The 15,528-nt window shown below is 48.4% G+C and overlaps 1 protein-coding gene across 2 annotated transcripts in view; it reads right to left on the bottom strand.

The window, feature by feature from the left end:
* Positions 1-15,528, bottom strand: part of LGR6 (leucine rich repeat containing G protein-coupled receptor 6) — a 146,355-nt gene that overhangs the window by 19,639 nt on the left and 111,188 nt on the right. The window contains exons 7-11 of one of the 2 annotated variants that reach the window (XM_033001990.2): positions 5,965-6,033; positions 4,412-4,483; positions 3,149-3,220; positions 1,949-2,017; positions 904-975 (exon numbers count right to left, since the gene is read on the bottom strand). In XM_033001990.2, the coding sequence (XP_032857881.2) occupies positions 904-975; positions 1,949-2,017; positions 3,149-3,220; positions 4,412-4,483; positions 5,965-6,033 (354 nt within the window). The remainder of the gene's footprint in view (positions 1-903; positions 976-1,948; positions 2,018-3,148; positions 3,221-4,411; positions 4,484-5,964; positions 6,034-15,528) is intronic. The other variant, XM_033001992.2, reaches the window with a different exon arrangement.

Genomic DNA, 15,528 nt, shown 5'->3' with positions numbered 1-15,528 from the left:
AAGAATTCACTCCTGTTGCTTTCCTGGAACAAATTTGTTTTCATTTTCAGCTTGCTTGTATAAAGACTGATGAGAGGCAAGCCTCCTGCTTGCCCTAAGGCTGCAAATTTGTATAAATCTCATTCATGACTTATTTCCTGAGGATGTCTTTGACTGCAAGGTTGGGGATCTGAGGAATGAGGGTTGTGATTCCTGACAAGATGCAGGAGTCTTTCTGAGATGCTGATTTCATGATGTACCAAGTTAAAGAAAAAAGCACATCCCCCTACTCAGCATCATTGCTTGCCAATCAGCCTTGCCGAACAGGTAGAACCAAAGCAACTTAGAGACTGAGCAAAACCCTGACCTGCCACTGCTGCACCATGTGAGGGGCCATGGCCATGTGGCCTTGCAGGTCTCCATCAGGTCAGGCCTGCCCCCTCCTGGAGTGTGGACAGGATTGTTCCTCCAGATGATGGCACTTGCTAGAGCTCCAACTGCAGTAAGCCAACACTGGGGCAAAGAGTGGTGTGAAATGTGATTTACCCTTGGCTTTTGTGCTGTCTATACATAGGAGCTCTGAAATGCTGCTGCTGTTCTTACCCACTGCCCACTGCCCTTTACATAGAGCAGACAGTTCCCACTGGTGCAGAGCAAAGAGGAGGCAAATGTGGATGTGCCCTATTGCTTACAGCCCTGAGTCCAGAGCATCATGTTGGGATGAAGCAAGCAAGTTCAAGAAAATGCAGAGGTCAAGGTAGTGCCTGAGAAGGTAGTGTTTTCTGCGTGGAAAGGCTAATGGGAACAAGAACTACAGGTTGGTCTTCCATAGCTGGTTCCCTCACTGAGCTAGACAAGAAGAAATCCTTGTTTCTGATGGCACTTTTCTAAAGATCAGGCAGGATAGAGAAACATGTTACTCACAGGATTCGGAGGCTGGGCAGCTGCTGGCACATCCCCCTGGGGAGTAGACAGATGCCTGCCCGGGTCAAGGTCCTAGAGGAGTGGAGGAGAGAGAATAAATGGTATTACTGAGAGCCAGCACACAGACCATGACCTGCAAGTCCAGCTACTGGTCCCAGACAGTGGCAGAACAGACAATATCAATGGGATAATGAAATACCTAGAGAGAAACATAAACTGGCTTGGAAATGGGCACTGCTGCTGGACCTGATAAAGGTGAATGTGCCTATAAAAAGTTCTGGGATGTTGTTGAGTACTGGATTCACTGCTGTCCTTGCCCATGTTGAGGGCGGGTGGCAGTGCCCACCATGGCATCCCAGTTCCCCATTGTCCAGCCTGGTGATCCATCTGAAGCCTTGACTACCTCAGAAGCCCGTGTATGGGGAATGGATGGTGTGTCCCTAGGTCCCTGAGGCAAGGCATGCCCAGGTCACACTCCTGGGCTGGAGTGCTCAGCTGTGCTCCCAGTTTGGGCACAGTGTGTGGACCAGTGTGCCTAGAGAGGAGAACCGTGGGTGACCAGAGATATCATGTCCTCCAGGCTCCTGCTCTTCCAGGTCTGGAGGTGTGAAAATCGGACCAGACCAGTTCCAGAAGCCCCCGGCCTGGGTGGAAAATGTGTGGCAAACACAGCAGATGTTTCCTGCACTGTGCTACCAGTGCTGGTTCCAGGGCAGGAAGACACTGGGTCTCCACAGACCATGCTGAAGCACTGCACCCAGAGGCTCATTCCTTTACAGATGCAGAAAGGAAAGAAGAAAAAAAATATCAAAAAAAGATTAGAGCACACTCAACAGTACCGAGAGAGCAACTCACAGAGAGGAAAGCTGCTTTCAGGAGCCACAGAGGTGAAACGAAGCAGAGAGGTGAGTGACCAGGGAGAGGCAGAGCTGAAGACAACCAATGGCACAGCACTGCGAAAGTTGTCCTCGCTGAAACAGCCTGGACCACCTTGAAGGAGGAAGAGCACAAATAGCAGGGTAAAAGGGAGAGAGTTGCCACTCACAAAACTTCTAGGCTGGTGGTGCCTTTAAGGTCTGGGAATTCTCTGATGTCTGTTGCACCATTGAGAGACCTGCAGAGAAATGAGGTCGAAGTGAGGTGGACAGAGGACCCAGAAGCAAGTGCAGCTGCCCAAGGTCCCAGACACATCAGCAATGTGTCAAATCTACTTCTGCACACCCAAGTGTGGTGATCAGAGGCCCAGATCCAAAGGTGCCCCTGCCATCAATGTGCCACTGCCAGCTGGGTGGTGGAGGAAATGTCTCACGCAACACAGATACAGTGAGACAGAGTTGGGCATTTCTGTGCAAGAAGGCTTGGCAAGCTCAAACCCTCCCCCAACCACTGAAATTCTTGGCATGATCTCTACCCAAATGAAATAAAAAGTCCCAAACAATTACCATGGGGAATGTAAGCAGGGACATCCCACCCAAACCTTCCAGAGTCTATGCATTTGGAGCTAAAGAATACATGGCTATTTTTTTTTTTTTTTTGCCTGAGTGTGTTTTCCTGCAGCAACAAGATGGGTGAGGCTTATAAACAGAGATTTTCAGGTTGTCTCTACCTCAGTTTTTAGTGCTGTGCCATGACAGGTTAGCTGAAAAGCCAAAGAGCCCAGGCCAGTCAATGTGAAGCAGTTGTTGTTGTCGAGATGGTGCCCACCACATGTTGGGGGCCCTGGAGCAGGCTTAGGGCCGTACATATGAAGGAAGCACTGTCATCACTGGCTGCCCAAAAAGGTTATTTGTGCCATGGGGTTGGTGTTATGGGACACGTGTTCCTCTGCTTCTCCATCTTGCCAAAGAAGGCAGGTACCTTCAGTGGTGTTGTGTTTGGGCAACTACACAGCAGTGCAGGGCTTGAGCATTGTGCAAACAATAGCACTTGTGAGTGTGGTATTTGCTGGTGCTGATGCAGCTGTGGAGACCTTAGAAGACTCTAATGCCTATCACATAGGTGGGCAGGAGGAATGAATTACTCCCTCCAAAATGCCCTCAAAATTTTTCTTCCTCAGCAGAAAACAACTGCAGTATCTGCTCCTTGGCTTACTGCCTTTGGGGCTGGCCAGAAGAGTGGCATCATGGTCTTCTATTGGCACAAGGGCTCTAGAAAAGAGGAAGGGAGAAGGCCACTAAGGTGTCCAGCTCACAGGGCTTGGAGCTTGGATATGTTACCTCTCTGAATAGGTGCTTGGTGAACTTACAGAGTGTGGAGCTTTGGCAAGTACTGGAAAGCAGACTGTCCAACAAACTGGATGGGATTGTCATAAAAATGTCTGCAAAAGAAATGAGTAACTGGTCAGATTCTGCTGTGTGTGAAGAAAAGATGCTATTACAGGTCAAGAGCCCTGGAGCAACTAGTAGTAATCTATGTAGGAGGTGCTGGCTATCCTGTGAGGAACTCTTGTTTTCCAGATAACCCCAGTCTCTCCCATAGCATGTTTTGGCTGAACATTGGTACAAATGAAGTCTCCTGCTGCTCTGAAAAGGCCCTTTAGGGTCCTGATGAACCAGTCAGGCTAGGAAGATGCAAAGTCCTCCTTCAACCCTGCTACAGTGCTGTAACCCTGCTGGGAAATATCTTGCACTTGATGACACCTCCTCTGATCTTACATAACCACAGCACCAGCATCTTTCCTATTTGTCACAGTCAGTGGAGAGAAGTGAACTCAGTTCTAAGATCCAGCTAGCTTTAGGAGGAGTTGAATCACCTCCTACAAGAAGCACTTCATCCCCACTGACTCTGAAAGACTTTAGATGGGCAGATCCAATAGAGACATGAGTATGCTGGGTATGTCCCACCCCCACGTCACTCCAAGGATAGTGCCCAAGGAAGATCTGGATGATGTTGGTTTGCTTTGACTGGAGCAGTGACTGTTTTCACCCAGTGTCACCATGGATTTCCAGATGTTGGTATTTCTATAACTAAGTCCCAGACTGGCCAAGCAGAGCTTTTGTCACTTGCCGTGATTTCCATTATCGTTGTGGTTCAGGGAAGAACCGTCCAAAAATCTCTACCCATGACTGTGTCAGAGCAGAAGTGAGCTGACAACTGGGTGTATTTATCCAGAGAACTTCATGCCCATCAGTCTGGGGTACACACACAAAGATCTGGTGTCCCAGCTCCTTGACACTTATAGCTACTGCTGTAGCTGCCTAGCAGCTTTTCTAAACACAAGGAATAAATGCAGGCAGATGTCAACCAGGGCTTAGAAAATCCTGTTCTGCACAGCAAGATTTTTATGCAGACCACCCATACATTGTTCCTTCATTGTTATCAGCCTGTACTGCAGCAAAAAAACAGGTGTAGCTGGAAAGGAGCTAATTTCATCTTGCATTGGCCCATATATAACAAATGTCAAATTGTGGTTATGCTGACAACTGTCAGAAATCCCAATGAAACACATCAGGAAATGTCCCTTTCTGGGCGATATAAGGATTTAGGAAATATTGTTTAATTTTCTTACATTGTTTGGAGAAGGGGATTCCCAACAAATGCATTCTCTGGAATAGCTTTGATGTTGTTGTTATGAAAACCGCTGTTGGGAGAAACAAATATCTTGATATTAATGGATGAGAAAGGCTTGGAGACACCTTATTTCCTCAATACTTTTAAAGGCAGAAACCCTTCAAACCATGCATAAAAGAGGAGGTGTAGGCTCTGTTCCAGCTGTAGCATCATCCCAGCAAGTGACTAAGGTTTGTCCTTTGACAGGGCAAAGCCCTTGTTCTGCTGTATTTACTCTGTGTATAGGTTGTTGCTCCGTATGTCACTCCACTGAACCCACCAAGAATACAGGGTCTTAAGGTTTAACACTTCACAGATCAGGAAACAGGAGCAAACAAAATACACTTATTTTATACCCTCCAGGAATTACAATTTTTATGGATCATCTCCACAGCTGTTAACCAGCGTGCAGCCTGCCATGAATTATTGGTCCATGTGACTTTAAAATTTTTGTAGATCTACCTGTGATATTTTTGGCTAAGGTTGAGATAATTGCTATCAGTAAACTTTTGCAGCAGAAGAGAGCCCTGTGGCCACAGTCTGATCTCCTGTACATCAAAGGCAGCTGTGGGATCCTGTGTCCAGGACCAAGACCAGGGTCTGGATGGTGCCCAAGTTGTTTAATCCCAGAGGAGTCTGCATAAGTGATTGGCTGGATGTCTGTTTGAAACTTGCCTCTTATTTAGTGACGGACATTTCAAAACCCATCTCAAAGTGGATTAAGACTCTTATTCTCATTTTGAATGTCAGAGTAATGATGATATCTAGTCTGATCAGAGAAATCCCCTGAGATTTTTTCCAGTAAAAGAGAAAAGTAGTGTCCGAGTTTTACTCCAAGCCTCCCAGAAGCACCAAAGCAGCTGGTTTTGTCCCACCCCAGCCTGTCACCAGTGTGACACAGTCTCCACATCCACATCAACTCAACCGTATCTCAGCTCTTCTACCTTTGTGGGTGTTGAGTGTGATAGTTTCCCATTTTCAGTGTCTCCCAGGCTGACTGGTTAGAGGAGAGAGAGCTCGCCACTAAAATGGTCATAAACTTTTGTAATTCTCTATTATAAATTTCTCCTAAGGGAAACCAAAAAACTTCTGCATGTCAGAGGCGTTAGCACAGGGCCTGTAGAAGCCATGGCCTCACAGTAACACAGAAAACTCCATGGCTGTGGTCCCAAGTTGGGGAATGGGCATTAGAAGTAGCTGGACATCAGATGGACTTTGAGTCCCTCAGATGCCTCAGGAGAATGAAGAGCTGCAGGAGGAATCTGCTCCAAGACTGATGCAGGATCTCCCACTCCCCTCCACCAGCCATGGTGCAGAGGCTGATGGTGAGATGATTAGAGCTGATGGAAACAGAAGGGATAAACTGCTTTTATGTGCATGGCAAAGAGGGCTGGGAAAGACAAAAGAAAGGCTTGGACCAAGTGCTCTCCTCAAGTCAGAGCACACATGATGCTTTATTGGTCACTCTCTGTCAGGGAATGCTTTTGAAAAGGAATAAATAGAAAATCTCACAGCTCCTGCAGTCGGCCCAGTGTCCTGATAGCCCCAGGGAATTCCAGCAGCTCATTGTAGTTGAGATCCCTGAAAGACAGAAAAGGGAAAAACATTCATTAACGTTGCTGTAGGAACTCAACCGAGTGTGTCTGTGCTTTGAAGGCATGGAAACTTGGTTGTTAAGCATGGGAGACAAGTTTTTCCTATGTGCTGATCCAGCCATTGCCTGGAAACAAAATCTCACATATTACTGCAGCAGGAATATTCCCTGCTAGGAGCACTGTCAGGCGACAGCCAGTCCAAGCCATGGCTGCTGCCATCTGGACTCCTTCCCCCCAGGTCCCTCCATGCTTGGTGTTGGACTGTGCTGCTGCTTCACATCTTCAGTGACCCATCCCCCTCTCCCAGGAACTCACCCCCAGGGGCTTTGGCTGTGGGTAATTTTCCCTGCCTTTCTAGGTCAAAATTTGGATTTTATGAAGTACAAGAAACACAAGAGCAACTTCAGTTGTGTGGGCCCCATGAAAGGGCTTCTTTGGACCCTCTCACCCTGCGGTGCAAAGGGGATCAGGGGATCATTCCCTTGGTGCTTGTCCTGGGAATGACAGATCTCCCTGCCACTGGGATGTGCTGTGACGGGGACCAGTGGGAAGAAGGGGCTATAGGAAGGCCTAGTTGTCTTCTGGTGGGTGGGGCGAACCTTACATTGGCAATTGTGAGCCAAAGGTGGAAGTGATGCGCAAGAGGTATTGACACTGCTGAGCATTAAGCTTAATTTGCAGTATAATACATTAAGTAAGATATAATATGTTGGTCATATTGACAAGAGTAGAGTTTACCTGCCCTGATTTGGCCACCAGAAGAGACATGTGAACCTGAATGAAATATCGTGCGCTGTATTTGTTCTGCAAGGATGGACTGGCACATCCAGAAAAAGATTTATTTGGGGCATTGCTGGCAGCCTGGGAGGAATAGTGCTCTGAAGGTACTGATCCTGCTGTTGACTGGAAGGGGCCCCATGGAGACTGAATTGGCTTTAGATGGGTTGCACTCCTCCTCTAGCATGCCCAACACTCTTCTTTGAAAGGCAGTTCCAGCTAAAATGCTAACATTTGACCCCATCCTGGCCATCCCACAGACAAAGACACTGAAGTCTGAAAACCATGCGACTGCTTCCTACCTGCATGAAACTCACTGAGCTTTAAGTGGTAGATACTTTGGAACATGAAGGTAATTACTGGCTCCTGGAGATTACTGTATAATTACACTTAATGGACCTCAAAGTAATTACCATGTAACCTGGATTGTGGTTTACAGAACAGAAATAACCATGCATTTACACAGCAATGAATTGCTGCTCAATTACCTGGTAATTCTCATCCTCTGGGCCCAGGCATGGTAATTACATTATGATGTCTCTTGGCCCCCCTCTCTCCTACATAGTCTTCTCCTTTAACAGTGTCCCTGCTTGGAAATTATTCTATGGCACCATCTTGGCTTTGCCCTGTAGGTATTTACACAGCAAATCAACACAGAGTCTCTTCAAATTGGTCTTCCCTTGCGCCTTCCAGAGCTCCAGGATTATATGACATATCCTAGGGAAAACTTATCAGGGAATTACAAGATAGGGGAGAAAACCAGAAGAAAACTACAGAATGAGGTTGTCTTGGGTGGATTTTGCCATGTGTAGCTGTGACAAGGTCCATATCAGGCCCTGTTGCTCGATTCTCTTTGCAGCCCAGGGAATGCAGCAGGTCCTGCTGCGGCAGGGTTTGTCTCCCCACACTAAGGGCTGTTTTCTCTCCTGCAGTTACAGGGGGAATCTGGCTGCCTGCACTACATGTATGGATTTGAGGAAACGAATCCTGTTCCTGTAGGACCTACCTGGGAAGGATTCACATAGTCTAATAACAGCCAGTGCTGGCAATCAGGAGGAGAGGAGCACAGGGCTGGTGACAAGCTCTCAAGCTCTGCCTCCTTGCCGTGCCAATGCAGCAGCAGAGTCCCAGCACATGTGAAGCTGTGTTGTGCATCTCCAGGGCCCAGGAGTGAAACAGGAATGATATGTTCCTTCTTACTCCAGCTCACATCTATTGGATATGAGAGCTTTGCATCTCCTAAAGAGCTTGCTCTGACACATTCAGTTCTCATCTGTGTTCAAGCAGATCAGTGATTTTTCCCAGTCTTCTCTGCTTGAGCCCAGAATGATCGCTTTAAGCATAAATAACTCAACACATGACTGCTCAAACACCTCACTGTTTGCAAGAATGTAGCTCTTTATCAGCTGCTTGGATGCTCTTAGCCAGTTTCTGTGGATGGTACCTGTCAGGCATCCACCTGTCACGGCTGAGTGCCTCACGTTATACAGACTCTGTTATGTGGGGGAAGACAGGGCAGAACTTTTACAATGCGCATCCCTTCACTGAAGCTCAGGTAGGCACAGGAATGGATTTCCAAAGAGAACGAGTGATTAGAATCGCAGACAGGACAGTGCTGGGCATTTTGAAAGCATCAGTCCAATCCAATTAACCTTCAGGTCACTGCACTGAATGAAATCAGAGGGCATTAGTAGCCTAAGTTGACTGACAGTCCCAAATCTCTATCTGCACATAAGGTGTTTAATACCTTCAAAAGTCTCACCCTGCAGTGACTTTCCAAGGTTACAGAGAGGTTTCACAGCAGTGCAGGAAGCTGCAGAGGTCACTCAAGGCTGGGTGTCTGCCTGCACAGCTTCTCTCCCTTGTACCACAAACCAAGGGGCTGGGATGAGCCTGCGTGATGCCAAGGGACGAGCCCTGGAGGGGAGACACTGTGACCCCCATCTGCAGATGACACAGACCACTGCCATTGTGTCACTGAAGCTAGGGGAAGCTCTGTTCAATGTTTCTGGGTTGATTTTCTCCCCATCAATACCTGATGTGTCTGTGATCAGCCAACGGATGGAAAATATTGCCCAACAGAGATGAAGCTTGGCTCACCCGTGATTCACTAACAGAAGACGGGATCTTAGATCTGTAACCAATATTTACAAGGAATAATTCAGTGTGCTGTAATATTTGCTCCTGCCTTTCTCTAAAAATGTGTTTCCTTTCCAGCCAGCATCTCTTTGAGGCAGGCTGGTCTTTCATCAGCAGATGAACATTTTGTTTGTACCTCCATGTGTGTGCAAGTATGTACAGGACCAGTTCTTCCTGAGCGAACACACACCTTTCCCAGCGCTGGCAGCATCTCGGTGCCTCCCTCCCCCCTGCACTTGACAGATACAAAGAGCATTGTATTCAGCAGCTCCCTCTGGGTAAAAAAGCCATCTTTGAATGCTGACACATACTGGGCTTGTTGGAAAGTGGAAATGCAACCAGGTGTAGTCATGCTGCTCAGGCCTGCCTGCCAGCAACCCCAGTCTGCTCAGGAGAGACAATGTGCCCATGCTCGCTCCTGCTGGTGCTTCCTGGTTTTCGGTGAGGTGAGCCTCCCTCCCGGGAAACAAACCCAATTGTGCTTGTTAACAGCTCCCCTGAGTGATGCTTGCAGCCAAATGCTCTTGGTCTGTGTGCCACTTGAGCTGCCCTGACTTGCCTCCAGCGCTGCCCTGTGCCAAGTCCTGCTGATTTCGGGGGGGGGGTTCATCTGGTTGGAGGAAACTGGAAGAAGCCAGTACCTGAGATGGTCCCCAGGTGACATCTCTTCCCTGCAGTGGGGCAGCTCTCCCCAAAGCCCAGACCCAAACCAGAACATAAGGTGGCTTCACTCCCCCTTCTCCTTCATTCTCAGAACTTGAGTTGGGCTCTGGTTCAAGCAATGACCCAGAAACAGCCTGTGACCTTCACTGTGGGGGAGGCTGTGGATATTGGTGGCAGTGGGGAAGTTTCTGCTCATTTAGTGAAATTCAGTCCTTGTGTCTTTCCACAGATGTCTGGTATCAGCAGGACTACATCCATCCCAGACATAGCTCCTCTCCACCTGCTCTCCTGTGATGAATTTGCCCCAGCCTGTGCGCTCACTGGAGAGTCTCCAGAGCTTATTTCTCGGCACAGGGTCAAGGCAGATGGGAAGGAGTCTGGGCTCAGTGGGCTCAGTCAGGGAGGATTTTGCATTTTGACTTCAGTGGCAGCAAAATTTCATCCACTGAGCATGTCAGGGAACTGCATATCATTTGCAAACCCTTTCCAGCGGCTGGGTGGATATAGAAAATAGGTATATCATAGAAAATGCCTCCAAGTGTCTCCTTTCTCTCCCTACTTATCTGAGCTGCTTGGGCAATGCTTTGCTGGTCCCAACTCCATGGTCTGACACTTTCCCACTGCTTCCAGCTCTGGGACAGCATGGGGAAAGCTGCAAAAAGCCAAACTTGCTGCCAGATGACACTGCACTGCTGTGGCACGTGGGCTGAGGTGGCCGTGGGCTGGCCAGGGAGGTTTCTTGGCCCAGGGGAGCTGGGCTTGGCATTGCTGGGGCCTCAGCTGCTCCAGCTCTGGGGTCTGACACAAGGCTTTGCACGCTATGTATGGGGTCTCCCGGCTGTGGGGTGCTGCCCTTTTTTGCACACCTGGAAAAGCAGACCCAATGCCAGCACTACCTCGTGGAAGGATGCTGACACACGATGGGCATGGATATGCCGAAACAATAGGGAAGTCTCGTAACAAAAAACCAAACAATGGGCATGGCAGAAGGAAGAGAGTTTTGCCCATTATTAAGAGCTTTTGGGAGCAAAATCACCCAGCCAAGAGGTTCAGAAATGATGTGCAAGAGAAACGACTATAAAAAATCACTTTCCTTATTTGGGCTCCAAGTTACCAGCTCCAGGCATCATAGTGGGATGTCGAAAGGAGCCTTGTCTGTTCTTCTAGTTAAAATGAAAACCTCTTAAAGGTCACCCGGTCGGCCCAAGACACAATGAACTGGCTGGCTTTCCATTGTTGTTATTTCTAGAGTGAGCCTATAGCTTCCTATTTCGAAGATCTTAACCAACCCTGTTGTTTATTTAGAAATAAAAGTAAATTGACATCAAAGGCACAGTTATTTTGGGCTTTAACTGCCAGGGTGATTTGAAGCTGACAACACGCAGCCTGGAACTATTAATATCGTCAGTCGGGCCAAAAGGAGAGAAGGAGGGGAAAGAGTTTCAGGTCAATTTTCTGCCTGTTAGGGACTATTAGTGGTTCCACACAGGAAGCCAAAAAAAAATTATGTAGTACTATAAATTCTTCCATAAGCCACAAAACACCACAAATTTGCAGCTAATAAACCTGAAGATGCAGTAAGATTAGAAGCTGGAGATGGGACATTTGCTGACTATTTCAGTCCCAGTGTAGTCAGAGATGTTACTGCAGTGTCCTGGAGGGAGACTTTGTGCAGCCTCTGATAAGGACTTGTGTTTCCACCTGTCCTGTGCTGGCATCTAATCAAGCTGCCAGTAAATGTAATTACCGCTGCTGCTAGTCGTGCTTGTTACTGTGGCCAAATCAAGCACTGGAAATGATTTAATTGGTAGTCTGAAAGCCCAAGGGGGCCATTGTGACCATGTAGTTTGACCTCTTGCCCAGCACTGGCCAGACAGCTTTACCCAGATGCCTTATACTAAGATCATGGCTTGTGGCTGAGCTTGAGCTGGGAAGAGCTGCCTGATTAGTCCAGAGCATGAAAAGAAACTGTACCATTAGGTGCCATATTTCTGTTGTGTAGCATAAACCCTGCTCTCCTGGAAGTGACCAACATGTGTGGTGAGTCTGGCACAATCTGGATGATGAGGTGCAGCGAGTGCCTGTAATACATGAGAGGAGAGAAGTGCGATGCGAAAGGACCCAGAGCACACGACCGACTCCAGCCAGCATGGAGCAGTGTGCTCATCCCGTAAATGGAGACACACAAAAGGGGGATGCTCAAGTTTGCTCAGGAGAGAAATGACCTATCATGAGATTCATCTGCTAGGGTCAGTGGGTCAGTGTTTTAATTTGGGGAACTAATCATGTCCTTTTTGGCAAATTATAAGGAGAATCCAGGCTGTAACAGAGTGCAACAGAGGTCATGGGTGTCCCAAAGGAGCAGAGAAGGGCCCCCACACTGTGGGAAGGTTGTCAGGTACTGATGGTACCTGATTTCTGCCAGGAGCAAGCAGCAACCTCTCTGAAATGATTAATTCTGACAGCCTGGCCTGGAAACATCCGAGACTCTCACATGGTGCTGCACCATTTTATAGGATGTACGTGGCACTGAAAGTCTATTGCTGGGGTGGAGGGGACCTGTCTGTAGGTCATGTCTCGTATGCCTGAAGCCACCAATCCTTCCTTGCACAGCTCTGTTCTCCATTTGAAAATGCAGCAGTGCCCAGAATGTGTCTGTTCCAACCAATATTTCTGCCTGTTCTCTAACTGGTGAAGGTATCGGATTAAATATGTTTTCAATTCTGTTTGATTTATTTAACAAGGTTGAAATAAGCCTTTGAGAACAGGACCTCGTGGGGGGTCCTGGGAGCACAGGCGCTGCCATGCACATATTATTTACAAGACACAAAAGGAGCTGACCGCAAAGCGGAGCAGCGGGGACCTCGGTCGCTGGGATGCACAGACAATAACCATGGAGCTGATGACTCAGGCAGGGGAGGCACAGAGAATGCTGCTGCACTTTGCCAGGCAGGGGAAGAAGGCAGGCTCAAGGAAGCCTGGTCTACAGCAGAGTGTTTCAGAAATGTGGGAGGGAACCTGGGGACCTCTACCTACCCCAACAAGGTGCACAAGTTGCTGGTGATCAGCCCCTGAGCCCCTGCAGTGTACTGCTGCTGGAAGGAGGGAGTGTGGGGTGGGGGTAGAGCTTCTGTGCATCAGCACATCCACAGTGAAAACATGCCCACAGCTTGCCTCTACTGCCATTTCTGTGGCCTGCAGTGTCTGTTCCTCCTTTTCACAGGCAATCAATTCACTCTCACAGGGTTCTGGAGACAGAGGCCTCCCTCCTCTGGAACAGGCAGCTACTCTGTGAAAAGGTCTGTGTCCAAGGGGAGGGCTTCAAGCAAAATGAAGCCCAAGGTCCCAGAGGAGTTGGGGACCCCTGACAGGTCACAGCAAGTATGTCTGGAGACCCAGGGGTCGAAGGTTTGGGGACACTCAGTGCTGTCTGTCACTACAAGATCAGTGGTTCCAGGGAGGGGGGAGCCAGGCTGGAGAGCTGACAGGACACAAGAGGGGTGATGTGAGGATTTAGTGGGCAAAAGGAGAACAAGCAGAGTCCTGTGAAAGATGTGAGCCTTACAGCAGAACCATAACCCGTGAAAAAATGCAGTGGCTCCAGAATTACCTTTTCACCTGAACTGTCTTAACTTTCTGTCTTTTTTCTTTATTATCTTGCAAAATAGCATGTCTAATTGGGGTCATATTCAGCCCAAGCTCAAAGCCCTGTTGAAAGGTACCCAACTGGTTCAGAGCCTGAGCTTCATCAGTGAGGACGCATTTCTGGCAATCTAGGCTTCTGTTTTTAGGAGACAAGATGCAGCAAACTGGGACCACTTGGCCCATGGAGACCGCGGGAGGGAAGTGTCTGGTCCCCATGCTCCCAGACAGTGCTTCATGCATTTGCCAATTCACTTTTACAAGTGACTTTCTCTGTTTGGAAAAGTCACCTTCCATTTACATGATGATCAGAGCAAGCAATGAACTTTATAGATCTGTTCCTGGACCAGACACAGGGACCCAGGGCCCTCAGCTGTGCTCTCTCTTTCTGAAAAGCCACCTGCCCCCTTCTCTTCTCCATCCCCTGAATCCCCAAGCCTCTGTTGAAGTCCCCTCCCTCCTCTGTCAGGGCAGGGTGGGACTACAGAATCAAGCTGCCTCTGATGAGCTGCCTGGGGACCCATGCTGACACACAGCAGGGCTGGAGCATCAGGATGCTGAGGAAGGAACAGGGCAGCTCAGCACAGAAAACAGGATATCCTTGGAGGAGTCAAACCCATCAGCTACTTTGGGAATTGCACAGAATTAGCATCAAGAGGCTGCACAAAAGGTTTCAATTTAAACATGCTGATGGAGACAAAAGACACCTGGCGAGCAAGGTGGCACATGGCAGACAGTTTTCCAGGAGAACAGCAAAGCCTTCCTGGCCCTAAAAGGGTTAAACAACCCTTGTATGAGTTGTGGTGGAGGTATTTCCCATTGCCTTCTTCCTGCTTTCATTGCCCAAGGTGCACTTTATATTAATTTTCTTTTTTTTTTTTTTTCTCCCATAGAAAATCCAATTCTCCTGAGGAGTCAGTAGGTTCCAGCCCTGCTCTGCATTTACAGACTTGACTAATTACCTGGATAATAGGGCAGTGCACTGCAAAAGCCTGTGGTAAGGGCACTTCCTGTGAGGCAAGGTTAGGCAGATAAAACGCCTGGAGCCAGAGGGTTTTGGATTCAGCCCTTCTGGAAGATGTTTTTAATTTATTAGTGCTGTTTTTTAAAAATATATTAAAAGGTTTTTAAATGAATGGGGATTTTCACTTTCCAAGTGATTTATCTCCTTTGTCTGACAAGCAGAGGAGCTGGAAGGGGTGTGGATGGGGAGGGAGAAGTCAGAGAGATAGGAAGCAAACGAGGTCATCTCAGGCAGAGGGGATGGGCAATGGCTGTGGGGCCTCTCTGAACCGCTTCCCCATTACATCTGTGTCAGAGACGGGCCAGAGATGCCCCAACAATCAGAGAAGCAGCACTTTTGGGGCAGATCATTGCTATTTTGGCCATATCCCAGAGGCCTTCAACATTTTGGGCTGGTTCTGGGGAGCAACCATTCATTTCCCATCCCTGACTCTGCCCTTGGAGCCACCTTAGCACTGCTGCAGGGTGGGGAGACAGGACACTGCCAAGACACATTTCACTCTCTGCCAAAGTCAGGGTCTTGTCTGGTTGCATGTGCCAGGGCAGGGAGGAGCCCTGGCCCCTGTTTTTAGTTCAGTTCATGCTCTATGTATGTAGGGGACTCAGCCATGTCCATGGACAGGACCACGGGGAGGGACATCATAGCTCTTACTTTTGCATTTCTCCTTTTGTCTCAGCGGCTCAAAACTGAGCCCTGAGCAGGTGTTGGGAGGTACATGGTGGCTTTTGTGGTGGGGATCCTGCACATACCCATGCCAGGGTGCTGCTCAGTACTGTGCCCGAGAGCTGCGCAAGACTGTAGACCTGCCCGAGCCTACCCTGTATCAGAAGCCCCAAGGACTTGCCTTGACTGTTTTTCTCACCTTGTGTGTGTGACAGCCAGTACTCAGGGCCACAAAACCTCCTTTTCCTGCTTGGGAAAAACAGTCCTGATGGTAGAAAAGACACTTTCTCCTATTCTTCAAAGCAGGGCTCCCAGCCTAGGGGAGTTTCCAGTGAGGTACTACTGTTTTGGTGGAAGACATGGGAAGATCCATGCAGGAACCTTTCCACCCCTTCAGCTGCATGCTCCACTTGCTGTCTGGGGTCTGCCCTGCTTTGACATGGGGACAGTGGTAAGACTGAGAGCTCCCTGACAGCAGTCAAGCTGGGAAATGCTAAATTATGGTTTATGAGTGCTGGTGTTTGGAGCTAGAACTTGGGGGCCAGCAATGAAATTCAACTCCATGATTAGATG

The sequence above is a fragment of the Tyto alba genome, unplaced genomic scaffold (genome assembly GCF_018691265.1).
Source record: "Tyto alba isolate M040663 unplaced genomic scaffold, T.alba_DEE_v4.0 Super-Scaffold_30, whole genome shotgun sequence".
Taxonomy (NCBI): Eukaryota; Metazoa; Chordata; class Aves; order Strigiformes; family Tytonidae; genus Tyto; species Tyto alba.
Note: the sequence above shows the minus strand (reverse complement) of the source record. Positions and strands in the feature narration are given on the sequence as shown.